At 45.6% G+C, this 26,758-nt stretch overlaps 5 protein-coding genes across 5 annotated transcripts; 3 read left to right on the top strand and 2 right to left on the bottom strand.

Moving 5' to 3' along the window:
* Nucleotides 1-7,935: 7,935 nt before the first annotated feature.
* On the bottom strand, nucleotides 7,936-10,105 carry GL218_05199 (Cell division cycle-related protein res2/pct1; the record flags this gene model as incomplete). The annotated part of the gene is made up of 4 exons (XM_033581846.1): nucleotides 7,936-9,342; nucleotides 9,416-9,489; nucleotides 9,540-9,903; nucleotides 10,019-10,105. The coding sequence occupies 4 exons, from the start codon at nucleotides 10,103-10,105 to the stop codon at nucleotides 7,936-7,938; spliced, it is 1,932 nt and encodes a 643-aa protein (XP_033434276.1).
* A 1,884-nt stretch (nucleotides 10,106-11,989) lies between these two features.
* Nucleotides 11,990-12,697, top strand: GL218_05198 (Serine/threonine-protein phosphatase 6 regulatory ankyrin repeat subunit C; the record flags this gene model as incomplete). Its single annotated transcript, XM_033581845.1, has 1 exon — nucleotides 11,990-12,697. The coding sequence occupies one exon, from the start codon at nucleotides 11,990-11,992 to the stop codon at nucleotides 12,695-12,697; it is 708 nt and encodes a 235-aa protein (XP_033434277.1).
* An 897-nt stretch (nucleotides 12,698-13,594) lies between these two features.
* On the top strand, nucleotides 13,595-17,351 carry GL218_05197 (Aflatoxin B1 aldehyde reductase member 2; the record flags this gene model as incomplete). The annotated part of the gene is made up of 3 exons (XM_033581844.1): nucleotides 13,595-13,930; nucleotides 14,041-14,759; nucleotides 15,698-17,351. 3 exons carry the CDS (start codon nucleotides 13,595-13,597, stop codon nucleotides 17,349-17,351), a joined length of 2,709 nt encoding a protein of 902 aa, XP_033434278.1.
* A 1,197-nt stretch (nucleotides 17,352-18,548) lies between these two features.
* On the bottom strand, nucleotides 18,549-19,892 carry GL218_05196 (putative f-box domain-containing protein; the record flags this gene model as incomplete). Its single annotated transcript, XM_033581843.1, has 1 exon — nucleotides 18,549-19,892. One exon carries the CDS (start codon nucleotides 19,890-19,892, stop codon nucleotides 18,549-18,551), a length of 1,344 nt encoding a protein of 447 aa, XP_033434572.1.
* Nucleotides 19,893-21,517: 1,625 nt separating this feature from the next.
* GL218_05195 (uncharacterized protein) lies at nucleotides 21,518-26,066 on the top strand (the record flags this gene model as incomplete). Its single annotated transcript, XM_033581842.1, has 10 exons — nucleotides 21,518-21,848; nucleotides 21,931-22,027; nucleotides 22,137-22,233; nucleotides 22,363-22,426; nucleotides 22,491-23,042; nucleotides 23,677-23,976; nucleotides 24,163-24,218; nucleotides 24,276-25,076; nucleotides 25,152-25,560; nucleotides 25,657-26,066. 10 exons carry the CDS (start codon nucleotides 21,518-21,520, stop codon nucleotides 26,064-26,066), a joined length of 3,117 nt encoding a protein of 1,038 aa, XP_033434570.1.
* Nucleotides 26,067-26,758: the final 692 nt, after the last annotated feature.

The raw sequence follows: 26,758 nt of genomic DNA, 5'->3' as shown, positions 1-26,758 counted from the left end.
CTATTGGTAGGATTGGAGCGCCCTTGACTCGGTTCTTGTTACACAGGTACGATAGTAGGTAGCTCATAAGGTGGTTGTGGCCCTTTTGTGACGCATGCATCGTGACGCTCGGGCTTAAGCGTCAGTCTCTGTAGGCGCTAGACTCTAATAATGATCCTGAGACGGTAACCAGGGACGGTAACTATTTTACTAGGCTTAGGTACCTAGGGAGTAAGTGATGGCCCGTGGCACAAACTATTCCTAAATACCTAAATACAGATAACGAATTGTACGTATATCCGTTCTAGTCGACGCAGCTGAATCGGGGCCCAATGGGAGGACCGGGAAGCATGAATTCAGGGTCTATGCCCTAAATATGCACGGCATGTGAGCATACTAGTTCTCTTGTGTCTATGTTTGATGTCTAGACATGCACATAATCCTGGAGGCACAGGGCTGTGGATAGCTGACATGTGCTACGTAGATACTAAAGTATGCACAGTATAATGGTCGAGACTTGCTTATAAGAGCGCCGTATTTGCGAAATTTTTGATACGGCGCTGGGTAGAAAGACCGAACCCTAGAAGGGTCTAGGGAGATATATTAAAATATTATTATACTAAAAGACAGTTAGTTAGCATACTTAATCCATGAATAAATGTGAGCTTGTTAGTTGATAGGGTCTAAATGGGACCGGTGGTGGGTTTTTTTCTTCTTCTTCTGCTCCTTTGCTTGATCGATGGTTGAACCACTAGGGATTTATGGCGAGACTACTTCTGGAGCGAGTTAGCCTTGCACCACTAGCCCTATCTTGTACGGAGGTGGTCGGGGTGGTGAACGGGGTTCAGCTGAGGTGAGCCCTACGCCGCGTTAGCAAACCTGGTTTAAGTCGATCCCCGGCGGAGCGATGGCCCGGGGGTAGCAAAGACGAAAGCCGCTGGCGTTGAAAAAAAAGAGGAACATGTCTTGATGGGAAAGCTGGACAAGAAGACGGACGATGTGGTACGTGGAGAAGATGACCCGCGAAAGATTTCAAGCACAGCCCCTTGTTCCCCTTGTTTTCGGTTATTAGACGATGGTGAAGCAGAACACGAGACTCGTAGAGCGGCAATTATACACAAGGGGGCCGAGGCGTTCTAGTGTATTGTATTGTACAAAGTTTACTCTCGTAGGCCGAGGGTGCCTTTTGAAATGGGCATTTAGAAATGCCGCGGGAAAGCAAGGTAAAGATATCCAATAGAACGTCGTTTTCTTTCTCCTTGAGACGCCGACATACCTTACATGCCTTACATACCTTGCATACCTTAACTTGTAAGTGGAGATCTACATATGTACGAGTTACTGCTCCTTGAATACTCCTTGACTTTATTCCTTGACGAGGAGACGAGCAGACGAATAGTAAGCGAGATATCATCATGTAATAAAGCGGCGCAGTGATGCCTTGTGGATAAACAAACAAGGTAGGCGGCATATGCAATGATGCATAATATAAGTGCCGCTGGCATCGACGCTGGATCTTGGTTACATCCGTGAATTAGGTAGGCATAGGTACCAGGTATAAAAGAATCTTGAAAAAGTTGAGACTGACACGAAAAATAGAGGTCATCGAATAAGCGGCCGTTTAGGCCATTTGTTGCAGGTGCTTGGGGGTGGTTGATTGGGGGCGAAAGTTTGTAGTAAGAAATAAATATTAGGATAGGTCGATAGGTCGATAGGATAGTGTGATAGGGCCTATCAGGGTCCTGTTGATGTTGTCCAACAGTGTGGGAGTAGTGGATGCAAGGTGGTGGCAGCAGGGACAGAGCAAGTTCTTTTTCAGCTGAAAACAAGTCGAGCTAGTGGGACCCTATTTTGAGTCAATACATAGATACCTAGGTACTTACCTACTTAAGGGTAGGCGCAATGTAACCATAACTGAGGTCCCCTCTCCTGTAGGTTAGGTTAGGTTAGGTCAGGTTAGGTACCTAATGTACCTAACCTAGCATATTGAATGTTCCTACCTCACCTACATACATGTACCTTAGGTACCTAATAGTAGGTACCGTAATTTGCTTTACCATCAATCGATTACCACCAAACCCCACAACTCTATTCATCCCTCTTACCAATTGATCTTACTATCCTCCTTCTCCTCCACCTTGCATCTATGATTCTTTATTTTCCTTACAATAGCGATTATCTCATACATACCTCATAACATGTATATTTTACCTGGGTAAACATTAAAACTTCAATTTTCTTCTTTAATGTTTTTCTATTTTCTTTTCTTCGTACGACTGTATCACAGGCAGAATTTACTAGAACGTGGCAATAATAACCTGCGCTGCCTGGCTACTACGCTTTCTGGCGTTTTAATTGTCTTGATCGTCTCCATTCCTCGGCCGAATTATCGCTCTTTATCGCTCTTTATTTGCGACTTTGTCTGACCGATTAGTAACAGTTTCATATCAGTCAGCCTTGCCACCAACTTCACAGCTTCAGCGAGGCTTCCCCATCGTCGAATCCTTGTCTCTTCGTAATCAACTATTATTATCAACTATTATCAGGTTGCTATAGCGTCGTCCTAAAGAGCAGGTTTTTCCTGTCTTCATGACCACTTGATTTTTTTTCTACTTCTCTTCTCACTTGAAATAGACTACTACACCGCCTCTCTACTACGCGGCTCGTTCTTGGCTCATAATCTCTCATTCTTTTCCTTCTTATTTTGTCCTTTCCGATTCTAGCGAAGTCGCAATCTACTACGTCGCGAGGACGCGCAAGCTTAGGCGACGAACAAGGGGGGGATATGTTGATCTCCGGTACGAGGCTCATGGAGGCAAAAGGCGAATCAAAACGACGCCGGCCTGTCCTATCCAGTGGACTCTCTTTATGAGAGTAAAGAAACACCGCCACTGCAGCCATGTTACAGTGTGCTACTCTATCCCCGGGCCGCTCACTCTTTAGTTCTTGACCGCTTGATCAATATAGTAGAAATACTGTGTTCGATCTCTTCCGTCGATATAGTTTATTAAGTCCTACTACGTCAAACATCACATCATTTATTACCTAGGTAGTTATATATTTTTATCTTAGCTTGGGGCCTTTTGAGAAGTCTCAATTTAAGTGGTTGGCTGACTTAAGACAAAAATAGACCACTTCTCAGACAATATAGTTGATGTTATATGCACTACACTACTTCACTATACATTTTTCCATTACACTACCTACTTACTCCGATTATGCTTTTCTCAAAAGTCGTACGTCTAGGATCCTTGTCTTTACTGCTTACTACATAATAGTTATGTAGGTAGTATACAAGATATAGTCGCGGCAAATGATATATGAGTCGGCGCTTAAAAACCCCCCCTTTTATTATTACATCTTTTACAATGCTTCAACTGTCACATCGGCGGCTGAAGTATCCAATTATTGATCGCACATGGCTGCTTACTTATTAAGTACATACGTAGCTCGGTAGCCCATCGATTTCCTTAACTGCTCCACTGGCAGTCCCCTGGTCACCAATAACCACTCGGCATCATCTTGCGTGTTGCAGCAAGCGTCTCTCAGCCCTACGAGATTTAGGCCCGGAGATCCTGTAGTCGATCCACCACACTGCATTTTCGATCCACGCGTATCATTGGATGCTGAATAGCCCTGATTCCGATTAGTCACAATGTAGTTCTACTACCCCATGTTGCCCATGTCATCCCGTTGGTCACAAGTGACGCCCGCGTTGCAACCCGAATCCGAATACCATGCTTTGGTGTCGCAACTGATAAACGATCACCAACATAGCCCGAATCTCTCTACCAATCTCAACCAACAGACGAAGAAATGTCCTCAACATACCTCCGGACCACAGCATTTAATGGCTACTAGGAAAACTACAGCCTGCGTTATCCTGACCAAGGATAGCTTCGATGTTCAGCCTGAATGCTAAACACGTGACTATCGATCTGCCCTACGCCTACGTTTACGCTGACGCTATTCTTTAGGACCTAATTCTTGGCCCTTCTGGCTCTCCGCTTTCCACATGGCAGACGCAATGCGCGACTTAAGCCATACGACCCAAACAGAGGCCTCCTTTTGGCCCGCTCTACCCGGGTCGGGCGAATTCGTTGAACTTGGTTGTCTTACTGGCTCATTTACGGTTGGGTTGCAAACACAACCTACAACCTTAGCCGTCCACTCGGTTATTTAGTACATGACGTCCATGTTGATGTTTTGACACACTTCTGCATTTCTAAAAGAAAAAGAAAATAATAATAAATTAAGGAACTTGTCGATTATTCGTCCTGGGGCTGCCTGAGCCTCACAGGTACATTACGGTTACAACATTCTCTACCACCTCTGTCCCGTCAGCTTATCTGCTTCAGAGACCGTACGAGTTTTAGGCACTACGTGCTGGCTCTAATTGAGTGGCCTCGAATCCTAGATATCTACACAGCGGTGATGATTAGTTGACGGGACTTTACATCCGAATCCGATCCCGAAGGCACGGAGCGAACCGTTGACGGGCCTTCCAGCTCGATCAAACCCACTTATCTCCACGCTCTACTCTGCTGACCTGTATTCCTAAGCTTGTTCCGTTTAGAGATGATTCATAATTCGCCGTCTGTGAGTTGTGAGTTTTGGGTTTTTGGTTAGGAGCATCAAGGGGATTGTTCCTATCTGACTCATGCTCCTATGATATTACTATAGTGAATGACCTGTCCGTCGCCAAAGGAGAGTCCGAAGTTTTATCAGGATAGTACCGTAGAGCCGATGGACCCGAATAAGTGGTAGGCATTTTACCACTTTTGGGCAAATGCTTGTTTTTAGGACCAAGGTCCCGAACTCCTTAGCTGCATCAGCATTTAGGTACATCACCTATAACATCAAGAAACACCCTTTCAGATTGGTATAAAGGCTGACAAATCCAATGATGATCCTTCGTGTGCCCACTAGACGGTTTACACGCAAGTTATATAGAGATAGTATGAATTTGCGAAACAGCTGTCCGTAACGTTTGTTCGTATAGCTGGTGCAACACCAACACATGGATCATCATAGTACTCTTCCTTACACTCTACGTATTGTGTTCTCTCCATCTAACGCTCGTAAAGTGACGTCTTATGTTACCTTATTTACGACCTTGGATTTGGGGGCTAGATGACGTGGACCAGTTGCGGCACAATTCAAAAAGGACTTGACAACTCGCATATCTTTGGGTACCAGAAATAATTCTAAGAGCTTTAACTTAGTCTCTGGACATGGCCTGAATTTAGGACGTGATATATCCGAACTTGTTGACCGATAATTCGGCATCTGGACGACCCACACTTGTACGGCGCGAGTCCAACACCCGGGAAACATGTTTATTTCCCCTACAGCGGTATCTGGATTCAAACGCCGTCTGACGCAGCGGGATTATTGTACTTCAAAGTCAGATGCGTCTTATACTGGCGAAATCGTCTGAGGTAGACCACGTATGTGCTGACGGTTGTTATGCAACCTGAAGGTCATCCTTATACCCACCCCGTTGAGAGATTTTTATCACTTCGCTGTAGTTCGGTCCCGGGTTTAAGACCACGACAACCTAGGAGACCCTAAGAAAGTCCGAAATACACTGTCCCGGAGCCCCTAATGGTGTTAGGGCCGCAACGCCGTCGTGGCTCCTCCGGGGTCAGTCTAACAAAGGGATAGGTGACTATGCTAAGAGTGGATAACTACCTACCTTAGGTACCTGGCTAGGTGAAATAAACCTTACTTTATTATCTACTAACAGCGATGAACCACGTTGTATTTAGCTTGCTGGGTTTCAAACAGGTGCGAGTTGTTGACTTCATAAATCAGAGGTAAAGTGTTGGTTTACCTTAGCAATATCACGCAAGCTCTATAAGTTGAAGTACGATCATGATACTTCACTAAGTACCAAAAGCGACAATGAAGATACTTGAATTTAGATTTGGGTACATACAGTAACATTATTTGCCTACGCAAGAACTATTGTTTTAACCTTGCTTCCCCTTGAAGCGAATTAAGACCAAGTACCTTGGCAGATAAGTCATGTCGGATAACCTTTTGGTGTGGAAATAAGTATGATATGGGAAGAAAGACTGAGCTTTAAAAGGCTGAACTTACGATCCTTCACCACGACGTTGTCCTAGCCATGGAGAATTTACTGATACTAGATATATAGCTATCTAAGGGTTCCTATTGATATCATGCCGCTTAATCATAAAGTGATATAATTAATAGCCATGAATTGGTCTTCTTGGATCCCGAGTTTCGACTAGTAGGGATGCTCAGCATGTGAACATGCGCTGATATATCCTGATCATGGGCTATACGCTCTTGTTTGAAGGAAAACGAAATAATATTTGCTTACTTCTACTGCGAGGTATCGTATATGGCCGTAATCTCCTGCCTTAAAGAGAATATGCAGCTGGTGATCAGAAGCAAGCTATCTTAGGTATCAAAGGCTACACAAACTAACTCATTTTTCAGGGACCAAGGAACCCCGTCACTAGCAAGGATATTTTTATCGAGGATATGGAACAGGTTAGTAGTCCATTATAGGAGTCTATTAGATCGAATTAATTAAGGTACCTAAAGTTAATATTTTGGCACCAATTCTTTTCTCGTCTGGTACCCCCTGATTAACCCCTTTACCAATCCTCACAGCTGGAATTCTTATAAGGCCAGTACCAATACGGCCGTAGTGTCATATCAATCGGCGAGAAAAAGACCATCCATGTGACGTTTCCGCTTATGATGTTTTGCCGAATACTTTTTGAGTATGAGTGTAGTGTTAGGTACATTCTCTTCTCTTCCCTCGTCTAGTTCAGCTGGATTCCGGGTACGGTCTCCTGACTTTTTTATTCCTTATTCCTGCATGCAGTTATCCATATATACCTACCTAATATAAGGAAGTCGTCATACACATTGCTAATGTCATATGAGTCGGATATGTAGTGACTGCGGGACCCCGCGCGGATCAGAAGGTTGTGCGGTGCTCGTGGACCACTTCAGCTCAGAATATGTGGTATTCAATATGCTCTAGACAAGTCCAAATACGTTATACTATCTACCGGTAGGATGGATGTACGTCTGTGCTTTATGAGCAGGCTGAAGAAGTTGTGTAACAGGTAAGGTTACTTTCTTGGAGCTGGCTAGCTGGCTTCTTTGGGTGTTCTGGACGGGCAGGTAGGTTACACGGCACTAGGAAACACGTTGTTGGTGTTAGACAATGTTACATCATGTTGGTCATTTGGTGCTATGATGACTCGCATGATAGGGACATGGGGGGATACGATACATGGTGTATTGTAACCGTAAGGTAGATGCTTGGCGAGCGGCAGCACTTCGTGACAATACATTGAGAGCATCGGACAAAAACGGATTCTTTATGAAGTTTGAATATAGCAGCTTCAGCTCAGTATATCGGGGGTATATGTCAGATCAGCAACTATCTAGCACTTGTGTAGGTTCGGAAGCGCCGTACGCGACCGATGACTTAGGCAGATGAGGCAATAGAAGATTCAAAATTCCCTTTAATCATTTCGTTCTGTCGAAGATATAGGAATATATGCAACAAGCACGGGTATCCAGCCGAAGGTCACATTGGATCCTTCCTAGTAGACAATAGTCTACCATCGGATTACCTATTCTGGTCATTTCAGCTCTACACAGATATCAACCTGTAAGGTGGCGCGGCCGTAATAAAAAAACAAAATCATAGAAGCGAGAAGAATACCCGATATAAATAATCGAAACGCAAATCGGGTACGAAGGCAAATTTCAATTAGCGTTATTCCCAAAGTAAAACAACATCCGCAAAAGCGCGTGAGACGTGAGGCACATTATCTCTTCCAGTCCACCAGTAAACGCCACCAACTCAACCGCGAGCCGAGTCAGATCAAACTCGGGCTTGGTACAACCATGACATAAGATAACGCGGGAATGAATGCAACCGATACAACATATAACAGATTAACAGATCATCATAGGCTCTCCTTGCCCGGGTATCGCCGGAGCCCCCTCACTTCGCTCCTCTTCCATCATGTCGATGAGGTCATCCAAGTTAGAATCCAAGTTCTCTGCAGCCTCCTGATCCAGGCATTCCTTGAGTAGTCGTCGGTACTTGTCAATCTTCTCGCCGGTGCCGGACACCCCTAAAGCATCGACGTACTCTTTCTCTGCGCGTCGCTGCTCTACGACAAGCTCCCTTAGCTCCTGGGCAAGTTGAACTCGTTCTTCGTACGAATTGTCACCGGTATCACCATTCATCATCGATACTGCTTGTTCGACGGAAGAATGCACATAGTATCGGCTCTGGCTTGCTAGTAATGACGTGACTTGCTGCTGTAGGATAGTAGCTTCGCCGACGACCTTTGACGCTGCCTCGGGAGATTCTAACTGACTGTCTAGTTCGGCAATTTGCGCTCTAACAACGGCAAGCTCGTTTTGTGTATTTGCGAGGATACGACGAGCCTCCATCTCGGCCTCGTTCTTTTCCTTCCATTCCTCATCGTAACTATGGGCGAGATCCTGGAACTTCTCTAAGACAAGTGGCGTTATCTTATTTTGGACTGTATTTGCTGCTTCCGAGTTATATGTAACAGCTAGCTTAGAAACGGATTCTGTGATGGCGTCGCGAAGGGAGACGTGTCGTTGAGAGTCGGGTGCAAAGGGAGATGAGGATCGCTGAGGGACACGCTCCTTTGGATTTTTTGTAGCATTTAGTTCCTTGATCAAATCCTCTGCGCGGATTCCTTCTGCGTTGGGAATGTCCGTGGAGGCGCCCCGGCCAAGAAGGGCTCGTATACATTTACGAGCGTTCGTCTTTGCCGCTAGGTGTAGAGCGGTATTACCGCCATGATCTTGGGTGTCGATAATGTGCTGGACGAAGTTGGGGTCATGAGTTTCTTGGAGTTTGTTTAGAATATTATCGAGATAGTAACGGCAGCACGAAGTACTAGTGATCCGACCACTTTTCATAATTGCTGCGTGATGAATTACTGTACAACCAGAATCGTCACGCGCGTCAACGGTATCCCAAAGTTCCTTCATAACCTGAGGGAAAGTTTGCTTCTCGTAACAGTTGGTAAAGTTTACGGATCGCATGAACGGGGTTTCGCCCTTGCAGTTTTGAACTCCTAAAGTGGCTCCGAATCGCTTCAGCTGCTTAATGACATCCACATCGCCCATAGCGCTAGCCCAGTGGAGGGCAGTATGCTTCTCTGTATCGATCGGCCAGTCAGGCTGAAAATTAGGAGGAGGCTCGGGACGGAAATTGGGTGCCTCGTTACGAGATAAGAGGAAGTAATCCAATAGCTCATCACCATAGACCGAATGTTGCTGCTCAGTGAGGTCTTGTATATTATCCTCTCGTTTTCTCTTCCGGGTGTCCGGTCGAATAATGTGATAAATCATGGCGATCGTCTTCTGCTATGTATGAAACCGAAGCAACAGTGACGTTATCCGGGGTATCATCCTCATTTAGCTGTTGGCTGGCAGTCTCAAGTTCTTGGGGCGGCGGGGCACCTATGGCATATTAGCAGTTGTTCGGCGACAAAGTAATCGAAGCATCATACCCCATTTTGGCACTGCCGGCTTTCTAGGGGCCTTTGGCTTGCTTGCATGCCGAGGCGCTGGGGGTGGGCTCTGATTTCCGGGAACGAACTCAAAGATGGGCCGAAGGCGCTCGAAGATGTTGTTTCGTTGGGCAAGTTGTTCCCCGGCTTCCAAAGGAATCCATGTGCCTTGATATTTTCCATATCCACCCTGGATCTTCTCGTGTACGTCTTTTTGTACCTCGCGCTCGAGGATTCTCGTACGGGCGGGCTTGTCGAACCCTGCTGCTTTGAGGATATGTGTCGCATTGACCCAGTCGTCTTGTCGCCGGCGCATTACGTGCTCCTTATTATCACCACCAAACTGGAACTCGTATACGGGCACCTGTTATCAGACTTGTAAGTAGGATGCTCGGACTAGAAAAATTGTATAGTGGTATGAAAGAGTACGTTTTATTATGTTATAGATTAGCAATGCGATTCAAGAGAAAGTTACTTACACCACTATATGTGGCACTGTAAATACCAGCAGCAGCAACGGTACCAGCGCCAGCGCCAATGACAGCATTAGGAGCGTCTTTTACCATCTTTGCTGTTTGGACCCAATTAGGGCTGAAAGAAGAGTATGAGTAAAGTACCTAGTGAGGGCAACGGCGATAACGATAGAAAGGGATATGAAGGATATGAAGAATATGATGACGACGGTATGGCAGCGAATATAAAATTACCAGTGCGCAATACCAATTAGGAAGACAAGGACACAATTTATAATAATACGTTAATATTATGCCAATGTGAAAGATTGAGGGAAGATATACTGCGCAGTCATGAGAGAGGTAGTTTTAGGTAGTTGAATCTGCGGAGGTGATTGGCAGCCGGGGTTAGGCTGATGGTGGGTGATGATTTTGTGAAAGTTGCTGCAACTTTTGGACGCGGAGACGCGAAATAGAGTAAAAGAGCATGGGGGGAAGGGGGACGACGCGCTACGGATGTACTCTACACGCGTAAATTGGATATAAGGTCACCTGACACATTAGTACGAACCTTAGTATTTTGAGTCTTATGTAAGCGCTCTATATTTTAGGTTACGTATGAAGTACCTCGGTACTTGACTTGTCCATTTATGTTAGTTATTTTATGTTAAATCTTCAATTGTCGGGAATGTTAAACTTCATCTCAATTAATGTTTTTCCTAAAAGAAAATTATACATGCAATACGCAACTCCTATCAAGTGACATTGCTATTCTTGATTGGAATGATCGCTTCTATTCCTTCAAGTAAATATGGATTGCTTTTTCAATCTTCAAAACATCCACTCATTCGTCCGTTATTACCGGTATATTGGTATTGAATATCAACCATGCTCCCTTCACTTGTCAATCACTTGCCAGTGTTTCGTATAAAGCACACCGTTCAAATAGTTTTGATCACCCTAACCCCCAAACTACATCTTTTACTTTATTTTGAGTTGATGATCCCCATCCAACTTGTCTTTTCCCTATAGACTTATAAGTAAGGATCTCAATCGTACTGACTAGGAACGACAATGGTCAAGTCTATTTCGCTTCAGACCCTTGCGGGTAGTATCGAATATGCCTGTGGGACTGTTGCGCATCTTCTCGTTGACCTGGGAAAGCTTGTCCCTTTGGCTAGGGCTAGCCTGCTACCTGTGGCCGCAGAATGTTTAACTGCAAAGGAGGTTGTTGGAAAGCTGAGACTACTCTTAGCTCTAGGAGGAACTACAGACCCTTGTGCGGCATATGGAAGTTATAACGGGCAAGTTGAGGACCTCGAGCCCTGTTTTGAAGTCGTTCTTCACGCTATATCGGAAATACTAGTTGACCTTGATTACGAAACTACACGTTTACGTCGCTATCATACCTGGGGGGACCCTCTTGCATCCTCGAAAGTGGTCCCGGTTATACAAGACTTCTTTATAGATGCTAGGTTTTGCTTGCGAAGAAGCCGGTCCTCTTTGTGTCTCATAATCGATTGTCTTCAGAGGTAATAGGACTAAGCTCTCAAGTTAGCTATCGTGGAAGAGTTGATTAATATGACACCCAGGGGAATTTTATCAGGGGCGACTATTCAACTCATAGACCAAACTTTTCTGACGCACCCCTCGTTCGCGAAAGCAGCGGGCTCTTCAAGGTTACAGCCTTTGGTAGCGATTGAACTGCATAATATCGAGGCAACTAGATATAACGGTCGCTTCTGACTAAGTATCGACCTGAAAGCCTACGCTCCCCAAGAGTGATTACAGCCTCATATCAGCATTTCGCATGTTGCATCATGCAATCACCAGGTGCGACTATAGTGGCCGTACATAGATGCCTTTTGGCGAATACAACCCCGGATACTCCTCTAGAAGAATTAGGGGTTGTTACCAATTCACCGAGCTCTAGACCAAATCGAAGCGTCACTTGTTTTGGAAAATAAGGCGGCTACAAGGGCATTGAATTCAATCGTAATGGCCTTGCTTATCGCGGGTGCCAGTCTCAAAGTGCGAGACGAAAACGGGCGGACTCCCCTCATACGGGCTGTTATGAACGAAATGCCTGACTCTATAATATCCCTGATGCTGGAATTCGGAGCTTCTGTCCAGACCAAAGACAGACAAACGAACATGGCTCTTCATCATGCGGCGATGAAGGCCCCTTCGGAAGAAATGGGTAATATTAATACAATCAGGGTCTTGCTAGCCCATGGCGCCGACCAGAGCCTTAAGAACAAGAGGGGACGTGCCCCTTTGCACGAAGCCGTCTTGTTTGAGTGCTTCGACCGAGCTCGGGAGTTCTTGGATTATGGAGCAGACTTGGAAATAACGGATAATAATGGGTGGACTCCCTTACTTTGTGCAGTCACCAAGGGGAATTCGGCATTGACAAAGCTTCTATGTGATCGGGGCGCTATTGTTGACAAGAAAGATAAAAATGGACATACGGCCCTTCACTACGCCATCTCCCGAGGATCTGAGGAAATTTCTAAGGTTTTGCTAGATGCTAGGGCGGATGTGAACCTCATCTCGAAAGGTGAAACTCCCCTCTGTCGAGCAACGTCCAAGTCAAACCTGTCACTCGTTAAGCTCTTTCTAGAATACGGTGCCGACGTTAATTTGCCATCGCCTGGCTACTACGGTGCCCTGCCAGTACACGTTGCTGCCATGGGAGAGACGTAGCTATATCTGAAGCTCTCCTAAGGGCGGGATCCCCAATTAATGCCTTGGACGACGAGTGTCGCACGCCATTAAGGTGGGCAATGGACAGTGGAAAGAATGAGCTGGTACATTTTCTGATGAGTAAGGGAGCAGCAAAGTAATTCCCTTTTCTATAACGTTATGAGGGTTCTCTTTTTTGAAGGCTTAATTTAATATTATCTGGGTACTTCGTACGCACCGGATCTTATAATTCGGGTCACACTTGATAATATAAGCCAATCACGAGAGCCAGATGGTCCCGATTAGGAATATCTGGTTTGGACGAACTATGACGTAAATTATTTATTCTTCGATTTTATTTAGTATTCGGATATAAGACAACTACATGTATCTCCGTGATGATACCTACGAATAACCTATCCATTATGCCGTGGTTGGGCGAGACGATGGTATGTATTGTGCTGATATCAGGGGGCTCTTTATAACGGTCTAGCAGCAGTATGAATATCTAGATACCTACATATAGGTACATGTATCTACTAGAGTTATGCATCTTATTATACCTATTGGTAAACTATAAACTTTACCTTAGCTAATGGTAGCTGTAACTACCCCGCTCGTTCTTCAGCTTTGGTGGTGCAATATACAGAACCGGCGACGCAAGCGAAAGCACGTCAACATGCTAAGTTAGATCTATCATTTTTTTCCTTCTTATCCCGTTATTGACTTCCCCGCTCTTTATCTCCTTACTCCGAATCGGCATTCCCAGGTCCAACACCGTATGAGAACGCGCTCCGTATATAAATAGACTGCTTTTCTCCTGGGGTTACTATATAAATATTGGCATAAACTGAACAATAAATTATAGCAGCTTGTGATTTATTTGTACTACCTAGACGGTAACAGAAAAAGTTCAATATGCCTTTAATTGCCTCTGCACCACGAGACCGCATCATCCTGGGTCTGATGACCTTTGGACCCGACGAGAAAGCTGGCGCTCGAATTACCGACATCAACGAGTTCAATAGGGTACTCGATACCTTCCAGTCCCGTGGCTATAATGAAGTTGACACAGCACGAGTCTACGTTGCCAGCCAGCAGGAGGCCTTCACCCGTCAAACAAGGTGGAAGGAGCGCGGTCTAACGCTGGCCACCAAGTTCAAGTATCCTTCTGAGGCCGGTGCCAATCAGGCTGCTAAGGTAGTCGAGAGTTTGGAGACGAGTCTCAAAGAGCTTGGGACTGATACCGTAGATGTAAGTCTAAAGTCAGCCTTATATTTTAGCTCTACTTATAAGTCTTATACGTCTTATATGTTATCTTATGGCACATCTGTTTCTTTAAGCTGATACTAAAGGCTTTATAGATTATCTACCTCCACGCAGCCGATCGTGCAACACCCTTTGCCGAGACACTTGAAGCAGTAGACAAGCTACACAAGGCTGGCAAATTCGTACGGTTCGGCATTTCTAACTTTACAGCTGCGGAGGTGGCTGAGGTGGTTTTGACTTGCAAATACAATAATTGGGTACGGCCGACCATCTATCAGGGCATGTACAACGCCATCACGCGGGGTATTGAGCCGGAGCTGATTCCGGCATGTCGGCGATACGGGCTGGACATCGTAGTATACAACCCGATCGCCGGCGGCCTGTTTAGCGGTAAAATCAAGAGCGTGGATATCGACCCAGCCGATTTCAGCCGTTTCAGCACAAAGGCCAGCACGGGTGCGAACTACCGCCAACGATACTTCAAGGAGAGCACGTTCAAGGCTCTGCAGACGATAGAGAAAGCAGTCGAGAAACACGACGGATTAACGCTGATCGAGGTAGCGCTACGGTGGGTAGTACACCACAGCCAGCTCAAGATTAAGGGCGGCAACGACGGTATCCTGATCGGAATCAGCTCCCACGACCAGCTCGTGAGCAACTTGGATAACTTAGAGAAAGGTCCGCTTCCAGAGGATGTGGTGGCGGCGCTAGATGAGGCATGGAGGATTGCAAAGGCGGACGCACCCAACTACTGGCACAAGGAACTCGCGTACACGTATGATACACGAGAGGCGCTGTTCGGAGCCAGTGCGAAGTAAGCGTGTAAAAGAGAGGCATGCATGGCAAGTTGATTCTTATCTGCAAAATGTAGCTCTAAAGAGGTACACGAAGCATACCTGAATTCCGAAACTTGATAAGGTAGTGTTACCGCTGAAGACGGCACATGTGATTACGTGCATAGAGTAGGTATGTTCAATGTTGTGTGTTATATACCTTAGGTACCTAGGTAACGTATGTGTATATATGTATGTGTGTAGTGTGACTTATTTTTATTTTTTGTTGACTCCTGACTCCTCAGACCTCAACGAGGATGTTTAGGTGTAATATTGTAAATACCTCTTTCTAAACTGCTTCCATGTGTTGTATGGAAGTAACATTGAATTTATGTACCTAGGTACCTATGTAGCAACATCAATTGAAGACAACTGCAGCTTGGCTAACGTAAGCTGGTACATTAGGTACCTAAGAATGGTACTGTACATTACCGATGCCCCGGATAGCGGCACCTAAACTACCCGCGCCAATGCCCAAGGGCCAAGATTACCGCGACAGATCTTCATAAAAGACAACGACGAGAGTAACAGGGGATACATGTGTTAGCGTGCCCCCTGACCCCTTACTGCCCTTAGCGAACCAACCGCTACTGAAATTCCGCTCTTTTGGGTGTCACTTGATGATTTTCCAACTGCAACTAACAATTGTCCATTTGTCTATCATTTGCCCACTTGATGTGCATACGGGAAGTTTTTTTACTTTGACGAATCAGAATCCTGACCTTAGTTTCTCTCTACCTCTTCTGCTGCATAACCTACGTAAGAAATAGGATTAACTACATTATATCTCTTTAATTTACCGTGCCGTAAGAGGTAACCTTCGATTCTCACCTAATCATCCTTTTGTTCTTTTTTTATTTTATTTTTTATTTTTTCATTCTTTAATGTCTTCGAAACCAAACAACTTTCGCCTATCCAGTATACCGGCTCGTTTAAAACCGACGTCGCAATATTCGAAAGCCGAACCATCACCGCTATTATCCGCTAGTTCCTTCGGATCCAGCGTCGAAGATTATATCGGAAGTGGTACCGACACCGTAGGAGGCAGAACTCCGGTCTTCGGCAGGCGACTATCTTTCGTTCAGGAAGACGACGAAGCCTCGGATATCACACATCTTCGTAGCCCTCATAGGTTCGATATAGATTATTCCGAATACTCGGACGACGACAGTACCATGCCCGATAGCGCTAAACGACCAGCATTCCTCCGTCCGTCTGACGGTCGATCTGTCACACCGCTTCTAAAGAAATCAGACGACGATGATCGCGGTAGGACACGGTATAACAACTCGCGGCCGACATCACCTCTCCCGATACCCTCTGTTTCTACACCAGCCTCCGACCGACCAACCTTTAGCCGCCGCTCCACCATGAGATCTCGATCTCCAGATACTCAAGCGCGGATGGCGGTGCGCAAGAAGTACACGTACGCGGCTATCTTCTTGGTCGTGTCGTTAATATCCTTCTGTGTGCAGACGGAGCTGGGTCGGTACGTGCAGCACGAGCTTGGCTGGGACAAGGCTTACTGCATGTTATATCTTACACACGGGTCGTGGGCATTGCTTTGGCCGGCCCAACTACTTATCCTGCGGGTGCAGAAGTGGAATGTGCCGTGGCAAACCTTCTGGAGGCGGCACGTCTACTTGTTGCGCTCAACAGCGCATATGGTCGCACATCAGGAGCTCGACATCCCCCGACATGTTGTCCAGCGTAGTCCGATACCCTACATCTTGCGCACCACTGCGTTTGTTACCACTTCTTTAACAGTCGCAGGCCTGAGTTGGTATGTTGCTGTCAGCATGACTACCCCCAGCGACTTGACAGCCATCTATAACTGTTCTGCATTCTTCGCCTACGCTTTCAGCGTACCACTACTCAAGGAGAAGTTGCGCCTTGATAAGTCAGTTGCGGTGCTGATTGCCATTGTTGGCGTCATGGTTGTCGCGTATGGAGACTCTAAATCTGGCGCGGGAGCTGATAAAGAAGCAGAGACTGAGGCTGGCACGCGATTCCTTGGCAACATGATCATCGGCGCAGGGAGCGTGCTGTACGGGCTCTATGAGGTGTTATATAAACGGTACGCTTGCCCACCTGAGGGTACGTCGGCAACGCGGGGCATGATCTTCGCCAACGCGTTTGGAAGTTGTATCGGGGCCTTCACACTTTTCGTCCTATGGATTCCTTTGCCGATCATCCATATTCTCGGCTGGGAAACATTTGAACTGCCCACTGGCGCAGCGGCATTCTATCTCTTCGTGTCGGTGATCATGAATGCGACATTTGCAGGCAGCTTCCTAGTACTAATCTCATTAACGAGTCCCGTGTTGAGTAGTGTCGCTGCGCTGCTGACAATTTTCATCGTGGCACTAGCCGACTGGATTATCACGGGAGAGGGTATGAGTCCATCAGCTCTAAGCGGTGGGTGTTTGATTGTGGTAGCATTTATAATGCTAAGCTGGAGCACCTGGCGCGAAATGACAGAAGACGCAGAGCGCAAGGCGGCTGTAGATATTGCTGGTCCGGTCGACTGGAGTAGTGAGGACAGCGATAAGGATGCTGGCCGGTTGGATTAGGGTAAAATTCCTAGCTTACGCATACGACTGTGCGTTACTTTTGTTCGCGAGTTTATATTTTAGTCTGCTTTATTTTTCATTTTTTTTATCCTTCTAACATCGTTTCATCCTTTCTCTGGTTCAGGTTCTACTGTATTATGGCATATCCATCGGAATATAGGGGTTACATTGTCCCGGATGGAACAAACTCATAAGCTGTATCCTGGAGGGGGGAACACTCGGATTAGAGCGACGTTAGACGCCAGCACTTTGCATCTTTCCCATTATGTCTATGAAGATCTGGGGATTATTTAGAGAGCAATTTGGCTATTCTAGACGATGGAAGATGTGGATTTATCGGTGTCATTACCGCGCATATATGAATACCATGTATGTTGTTTCGGCGTTTGGGGGCACCTTGGTCTCGGTCTTGATCTCGATTGGTGTTTTAGGGTTGGGCAAGGATGAATAGGTCATGACCGGTTATAGAGGTGGTGGAACAACGCCTATTTACCTTATCTGGGTAAATATACAAGTCTCGTGCGCACGGTTAATGTATCTGTCACATCTATTGCATAGAAGCCCGGTTCACTGGCACGGTTATGCGGATATATAGGCATCTATAGAATATACAGAAGGCGGCTTAAAAGTCCCTTATACTATTGACTTGACTCACTGTTATATCATATTGGAGGATAATATCCTTGTAATACGAAAATAAACCACGAAGCTTTTCAAGTCGGGTTTTAAAAATACTGCCATCTTCAATTTTGTACAAGTGTAATAGATCTTCCCCTATAACCCCATGTCTACCTGAGATCCTGTATCGTTCTAACCTATATCTTTGCTGTTGAAGTATAGTAGTTACATGTATATTTAAGAGTTATTTGAAAGGCGCCATTTTAAGAAATTCCATGCGTAGAATATGCACCCATTGTAAAAGAGGGACTCCTATTTGTTATCCGAGATCGAGCAATTTTAAAGGTATAGCTATTGGTTTTCGCCGTGGGCAATGGGCGGCTGAGTGTTGTGCATATACAACCATAAGCTGGAGAACGGCAGGCGAGCGACACCATTAAAGGCGAATCGCCTTAGCGATCCCTGACTTGTGCCTCATCAGCAGACTATACATACTTATTTGTATCTATGAATCCTGATTGTCTCTCGGCAGATACACAATCTACTCAAGGATGAAAATCTTGAGAATTGAAGAAAAAACTATACTGACAAAATTGGTTCTTCCAAGGAGGCCGGTGGTCCAACATGACCATCAACCTCCTGGTCAGTATTGGGGCAATTTCCCTCTTCGTCCTCCTTGACAAAAACGCCTGGCCGTTCTACCTTCCAACTTTTAGCGCCACTGCGTTCGATAAATTGTACCGCCATATCCCAGGCTTCGTGGTCTGCCGCATCACCGCTCTCAAAAACTCGTAGAGACGCCCAGTTTCTTGGGTACACCACGGGGTCAGCGGCAAAGGTAAGTTCGCGCATCAGGGAGCTGTATGCTGTATTGCGCTCCATCCAGAGGTCTGCTGGATCTATGTGCTTCATCTCATCTTCTGCCTCTAAGATCCGGTTTTCAGGCCCGGGGGTCAACTGCACAAAGAGACGGTCAAGCTTTGGTAGATTCTGGAGTAGGATCTCAAAGTGAGATGATAAAGGGAATATGGCGATGTAATTGAAGTCAGTGATAGTAGGCGGTATAAGAGGGGTATCGTTAGGGTGTTCCTCGCATCCAAGGAGGGCCCCAAGCATGGATGGTGGTCGCCGCAGAAAGAATTCATATGTTCGATAAACCTTAGTAGACGAACCTTCATTCAGGAGTAGCGAAGTCCAAGGACGAACGGTGAAGAGCGGACACGGCGGTGGTCTTCTATAGCGGATCGAATACGAGGTAGCGGAAGGACCTGCCGAAGCCACCTGGGTTGTTATCGTAGAAGAATGGTGCTGTGACGAAGAGGGATGGATATCTGAGTTAGATGATTCTGTATGTGTACTCGACTTGCCACGCGGATCTCTAGTCGTTCGGGCGAGTGAGAGAATATGATAAGGAATGCTAAACGACCAGGCATCGTCTAAGAAGAGCATGCGGGATAAGAATGAAGCGAGAGTATTAGGGGGAGTAATGATAGTGAACCTTAGAGGGTCGATGACGGAGAACAGCTGATCCCATAACCATTCTAGATCGACAGAGCGTATCTCAGGAGTGATTTGCTTGGCACCGGCATCCTTATCTACGAAGTCGACGATCATAGTAAAAGTCGTGACGCTGCGACCCAGCCGATTATCTTCTAGGAAGCGTAGAAGTGGTATCGGGTTCAATGTGAAAGCGCTGAGCGAGGATATCTTGGGTCTCCATAAGATATGACGGAATAGGCTAGGGAGCACAAGAGACCGCCAAGTCATGCAAACGAAGGATATGGTTTTGAGTGATTGAGAATATAAAGACTTAGCATCCAGCATGTCGTCGCTCGGTTGATCGCGAAGCCGCACTTGCGACGGAGCCGGGTCATCAAGGAACTCGAAGATGTGTAAGAGTATCTCTGGTGGTATACGATCCATCTCGATTAACAGAAAACTCCAAGTTAATACTTCCAAATGGGATATTATCCCAATTATCCCCTTTCCTTCTAATATTAACAGTTAGACTGCCTTAAGCTGCTTCTATAGGAATAGCCAAGTGAAAGCTACTAATAACATAACTCTGGCATCTAACAGATATCACATAAAGACTATTGATATTTATGTTGATGCTGATATGTAAATAAGATGAAGATAGTAAGCTGAAGTTGCGTCAAGGCTGAAATAACTCTTCTCATTTGATGATGTCTAAGTTACGGATATAGTCGTCGGGGTTCGGGCCAAATCACGTCAAGTAAAGTCAAGTTAGTGGGGGGCAGATAAGGGGGGAGGGGCTATACTCGAGAAGATAATTATAATGGATAACTGCATAGTAGCTATGATATTCCTTATCATACCCAAGGTACCTAAGATAGGTACCTAACATGTAGGAACCGGATTCTGCAGGTAAAGAATTCCCGACCCATAGAAATAACCAATATGGTTCTGAGCACAATAGGTACGATACGTTCTAAGCGTAACTTGTTAGCATCGACGTCATGTAACATTTAAGGGATAAGGACTGGTGGAGTGAAATATTGAAGAAATAAGACTCAACTATAACAATCTTCTTACTACTAACTATAAACATTAACAGGTATGTAGTTTTTAAAATTGTAGTAGCTAAAGTCATATCAGAGGTTCAAAGCGACCCTAGCATCCTACATTGGCCCTTTTACCCTAGATCATTTATATATTATCGGGACCGAAGCAAATTATATATAGCTTTTATACCTTAATACTTACTGATATAAGTGACTGGCGAGGTATAATAGAATATCATGTGGCTCATGATCACGCGAGCTATCACGTTGTATTATTTTTACATAAAACACGCCGTGCACTGTCGTTATAGCTAAGAAGCCTCGACGTTTATCCACCAGCGTAGCATGCTCATGTATACATACGAGTAAAGTCAGCATTGACAAAGGCGGGGGAGTGCAGGGGTTATACGATTGTTGAATATCAAATCGTGGAGAATCGGGGAAATTATGGATATCCAAGGACGGCAATGCGAAAATCGAATCAAAATGCGGTGATGGACAATAGACCTGCCGTGGCTTCTTCTCTATAAGCCGAACATCTTTAATCCCACTAACCCGGATGTAGTAAATCAAGTCGCAATGTTGCTATTAAGATGCATATTATGTAGATACTTTTTTAGCATCAATGGGTCCTTGGGTCCTTGGCCTTATACCCCTCAGAAAAGACCCCTCCCCTCTTATGTAGTTTTAACTTAGCTCCTAACACGATACCCCTTATTCACTCCGCACTCACCCTCCAGTTAACCTTATGCTAGGGAGAGAGGGGAGGGATTGAACCTTCCCCCGCTCGAATTTGGCAATGGGGAAGGAGGTATAGATAAATGGGATGACGTCTAGCTTCTTTCCTGGTTGTTCCTTCTTTCCATTGCTCCTGGTATCCTTGCAAACTTTTTGATGTAGGTAGCAGGTCAAAAGGAAGGTTACTCCCATCTTCCACTTCTCCTTTATAACTTCTGCTCTACCACACAGAATCTAGGTAGTGAGACGTTGAATAATTACCTCGACCTTGACTATTAATCGATAATGCCGACCAACAAGCAGCGACCGCCGTTCCGTGCAGAGCATCTGGGCTCACTACTCCGCCCGCAAGAGCTCACTGAGAAGCGTCTTAAGCTTGCCGATGTGAAGGCTATCGATGTTGCTAAGGACGGGGAGTTACACGCCATCGAGGATAATGCCATTAATGAGATTGTCAAACTGCAGCTAGACCTCGGATTCCATGCTATCAACGATGGCGAGTATCGGCGACATCAATTCTGGGGAACCTTCTTTCCCAACCTTGAGGGATTCGAGGAGATCATGGAACCAGAGTGGGATATGTTCCGGTTGTACGTCCCTGACACCGCCGCGTTTAGTAAGTCTCCCTGTTGTAGCTGAGAATAGTACTTGTTATGTATAATCATTGGACATGTAAGCTAATCCCTTACATCGTCCAGCTGAGAAGGGTCATAAGCCCGGAGAGACAATTGTTTGCGTTAGCAAAATTAAGCATGTCGGAAGTGCATACCTGTCCGACTGGAACTATCTTAAGAAGTTAGTCCCTGCAGATAGAGTAAAGGATTTGAAGATAACACTCGCCGCCCCGAATGGTAAGCCTTTCTATCTAAAATCCGTGACATATCGTTAGGTTAACTCTTTGTAGGTATCATCTGAGATACAAGAAGGGCAAAGCGTATCCAAAGGAGGTATACGCCAACGACGAGGAGTACTTTGCCGATATTGCCAAAGCCTACCAAACTGTAAGTCAATCCCCTAAGTTCCTCGCCTTAACGTGCTCATATTATATTATACTATACGTTTGCCTCTTTGATATATATGACGACTTCGTCACGTATTATATGAGCCGATGTTGATCCTGAATACTATAGGAGTTGCAGCTTCTATATGACAACGGTTGCCGAAACGTGACTATTGACGACCCAAATTTGGCTTGTGAGTGAGATCATCAATGTTTATTATATCGATAGGGAAATATTGACAGGAGCTGGAATTACAGACTTTTGCGACGAGAAGATGTTGGCTGGTTTCAAGGCGGATGGGGAAGATTCTGATGCTCTCCTCGACACGTATATTAAATTATACAATGATTGTGTATCATCTCGCCCGGCTGACATGCATCTGGGCATTCACCTCTGCAGGGGTAACTTCGCATACAGTAAACACTTCTCAGAGGGAGGATACGATCGAATTGCAACGAAGCTCTTTAATAACATCGATGCCGACACGTACTTCTTAGAATACGACACGGAGCGAGCGGGTAATTTTGAGCCTTTGAAGGAGCTGCCACCGCATAAAAATGTCGTTCTAGGCGTCATCACTAGCAAGTTCCCCGAACTCGAGGACATTGACGAGACACGCAATAGAGTGTTCCAAGCAGCTGATATCATCGCGAGCGGCGCTGGTCAGACGCGCGAGGAAGCGCTTAAGAGAATTGGCGTTAGTCCGCAATGCGGATTCGCTAGCCACCACCTTGGCAACGCCGTAACGCGAGACGACATGATTGCAAAGCTAAAGCTTGTCAGAAAGCTTGCTGATACGATCTGGCCGGGTGAGCCATAGAGAGAAATGGTATGTATATTATATATGATGATGATGCTTTGAGTAGAGTCGAAATTATGTATTCAACATGCAGATTTGGAGCGGGAAAGGGAAATGGAAAGGGAAATCTGACAGCGAGCAGCTGAGAACTAGAACAAACGCCAAAAACAAAACAAAAAATCCCGACATCGGGTTTCTTATAACTCAATAGGCTGTACACATGCAACGTGCCACGAAGCATGAATGCTATAATGAAACATGATAAACTGGCGCATTTATACCCAATATGAATTGAACACGCCCCACGGCGTGGTGATACGAATTTAGTGAGTCCAACGATAAGTAGAAGTTCTAATTCTTTAGGATTATCAACGTAGACGCCTCTATTCGTCAGACTTGATATGTAAGTCCCCGTTCTTGGCAAACGGGGCTGAGCCGGTCTTTAGGGGTAACAGGGGTAGCAAGGGTTTACCTTGCTGGACGTGAAAGGGCCAGCGAATTGTGCGTCGAATGCACCGGTAATGCCCACTAAAACATCATCGAATAGAATTATGAAGTTTGTCGGCTTACCGCCTTGAAACCTCCATAGTCGATATTACTGTTCCTAGTTAATTCTTTTCGTTTTTTGGCTTCTACCAAAATAGACCTTCATTCCTTCACACGCTATTCATCGCCATGCCGGAAAAGAAGAGAAGCACCTCCTGATGAGTCTATTACTTTTAGCTCCGGGGTTCACGATGGACCTCCGGACTTGAGACTTCTCCATTACAACGACGTCTACCATGTCGACCAATCCAGTAGCGAACCGGTAGGAGGTGCCGCTCGATTCATGTCACTCATAAAACATTATGAGGAGAATGAGAAGTTCAAGGAGCAGCCAGAGTTGGTAACACTATTCTCCGGTGACGCCTTCAATCCGAGTTTAGAGAGTTCCGTTACGAAAGGTATGCCTTACATACGATGAGCTTATAGAGCTCGAGTGAATGTGAATGCATACTTCGTATCTCATAACAAACTCCGTTCCTTTGAAACTAATAGGCGGGTTTTTATGGATTAAGAAGTTTTTCGCTTTGGGTTTGGTTGCTATCATATACTTTGAAGATCATAGGCTGATATATGAAATTCGGTAGGTGATCACATGGTGCCTTTATTGAACAACATAGGGACAAATGCAGCAGCAATAGGAGTACGTATCAAAGCCAACACTTCCTCGTATAGCATCAGCTGCTTATACGATGAGTAGAATCACGACCTTGACTTTGGAGTCTCACAATTCAAGCACCTTTCCTCCAAGTGCAAGTTTCCATGGCTCATCGCAAACGTATTGGATCCCGCGCTGGGAGACTCAGTTCCCATTGGAAACTGCAAGAAAACTCACATAATCACCTCATCTAATGGTATTAAGATTGGGTTGATCGGTCTAGGCGAACGCGAATGGTTGGCTACAATTAACAGTCTACCTCCTAACCTCATCTACAAATCCGCCACCCAAACCGCAAAGGAGCTTGTCCCACAATTGCGAGCCGAGGGGGCCGACATCGTCATCGCCATAACACACATGCGAGAGCCGAATGATAACAAATTAGCTGAGCAGACTGATGGAATCATTGACATTATTCTTGGAGGCCATGACCACTACTATAATCATAGCCTCATAAAGGGAACGCATGTCTTACGTTCAGGAACCGATTTTAAGCAGATGAGCTATATCGAAGCCAGGAAACGGACTGACGATTCGGGTAGATGGGACTTCGATATCGTACGGCGAGATATCACGTCTGCGATCCCCGAGCATCAGCCAACTGTTGAGCTGGTCGAAAAGCTGACTGCAAGTCTCAAGGCAACACTTCAGAAGCCTGTCGGCTACACTGCTGCGCCCCTCGATGCTAGATTCCGGACGGTGAGGTTAAGGGAGAGCAATATCGCCAATTGGGTGTGCGACATTATGCGCCATTATTATTCAGGCGATTGTAGCATTATGGCGTCAGGAACTGTCCGTGGCGACCAAATCTACCCTCCAGGACCGTTACTACTAAAAGATATTGTACGCAACTCCTAAGACTCACCTTTCATCTACTTTCATCTGGATGTGCGCAAACGCTAACACGTGTTACAATAGATGAACTGTTTCCCATTCGAGGATCCTGTCGTGGTAATCAAGGTTACAGGCCAAGCTATTTGGGACGCTTTGGAGAATGGTTTATCGCAATATCCGGCTCTAGAAGGTCGTTTCCCGCAGGTCTCTAACATTACTTTCAAATTCGATGGCCAAAAACCTACCGGGTCGCGCATAGTGACAGCGACGATCGGCGGGGAGCCGATAGATATGAGCAGGAAGTATGTACTAGTGACCCGAGGCTACATGGCTCGCGGTAAGGATGGCTACGATAGCCTCCTGATTGAGGAGGAAGGGGGGAAAGCTGAGGAGATTGTCTCCGAAGAGAACGGAATATTAATTTCGATGATGCTACGACAATATTTCATGTCGCTCCGTGTGATGGGACAGTGGAAGTATTGGGGAAAGAATAGTATGCTACCAACATCCTTTAACGACCTCGTCATCTCTGCCCCCCTGAAAGTACCTACTTAGTCTAGAAGGCTGCATAAACTAACACACTTCTTAGTCGGTCGATATTGGAACAATGTCGCGAGCAAAGTCAACGCAAACCACGCTCCTCACCGCCCAACAGCAACAGCGACTCCAGTGAGTCCAACAGCAAGAACGAATGTCTCCGGTTGGGATAATTGGACAGCAGAGAAGATTCGGGAGCGGAAGACGTGCCAGCTTTCTGTCGACTCTGAGTCCGACGAAGACAACGATGGCTTGGATAGAGGATACGTCGGTGATATCGAGACGATTGATAAGGAGATGCAGATCATGCGCCGGGTGTTCGCCAAATGGGCGCGGATCGCTAAGGTTGAGAGTCGCGTCGGCGAGGAACTTAGAGAGGGGGACTTCGAGGCTGATTGGACTAGAGCGATTGCACCGCGGGTTGAGGGGCGTATCATCTGTGTCGGGGGCGAGCAGAAATAGGGAGTTGGCAACTCTCTTGATTTGAAGGGATAGAACGGGATCTTTCAATGACTTGATGGCTATGATTATGACGACGTTATGATATTCAGACAATAAGTTAAAATACCGAGTTATGTTATAGAAAGGATTCATTTCAACGCTCGACTAAAACCACAAGACTTTGATCTGACTGTGAAACCAGTATTGCGACTTCATTCTCGGATTTCCCCTACGGTGCCATGGCACAGTCTCTTCATAACTCCTATTTTATGGGGTAAGGTAGGAATTTGGAACAGCACGATTATGGTAAGACTAGGTGCAAGACGGCCGTAAATCATAGTCTAGCTAGATATGTTCTCCGTGTTAGTTGTTTCGAACAAATTGACTCGTAGTGTTTCCAAGAGCTTTTGACTTAAATGGTATTTGGTTTAAACCTCAAGGTGTAAGCAACCTAAGCCTTGGACATGGTTTATTAAACCACCTAGTTGGCCAAGTTTCACTAAGCTTCTAATACTAATCAATATCATAATCTTCGACCCCCTCTTCGTTTACGATCGAGGGGTATTTGCTTCAGGAATGCAGTTTCGTGTAGCGCTAATGAGTACCGATTCTGCGACTACGGGCTCATATAAAAAATGGTGGTTTACATACTTAAAAAGTCTTTCTCTTGACCTTTATTATTCATGGACACTAACACGTCGTCATCTACAACC

The sequence above is a fragment of the Daldinia childiae genome (assembly GCF_008694065.1).
Source record: "Daldinia childiae strain JS-1345 chromosome Unknown Scaffold5, whole genome shotgun sequence".
Classification (NCBI taxonomy): Eukaryota; Fungi; Ascomycota; class Sordariomycetes; order Xylariales; family Hypoxylaceae; genus Daldinia; species Daldinia childiae.
Note: the sequence above shows the minus strand (reverse complement) of the source record. Positions and strands in the feature narration are given on the sequence as shown.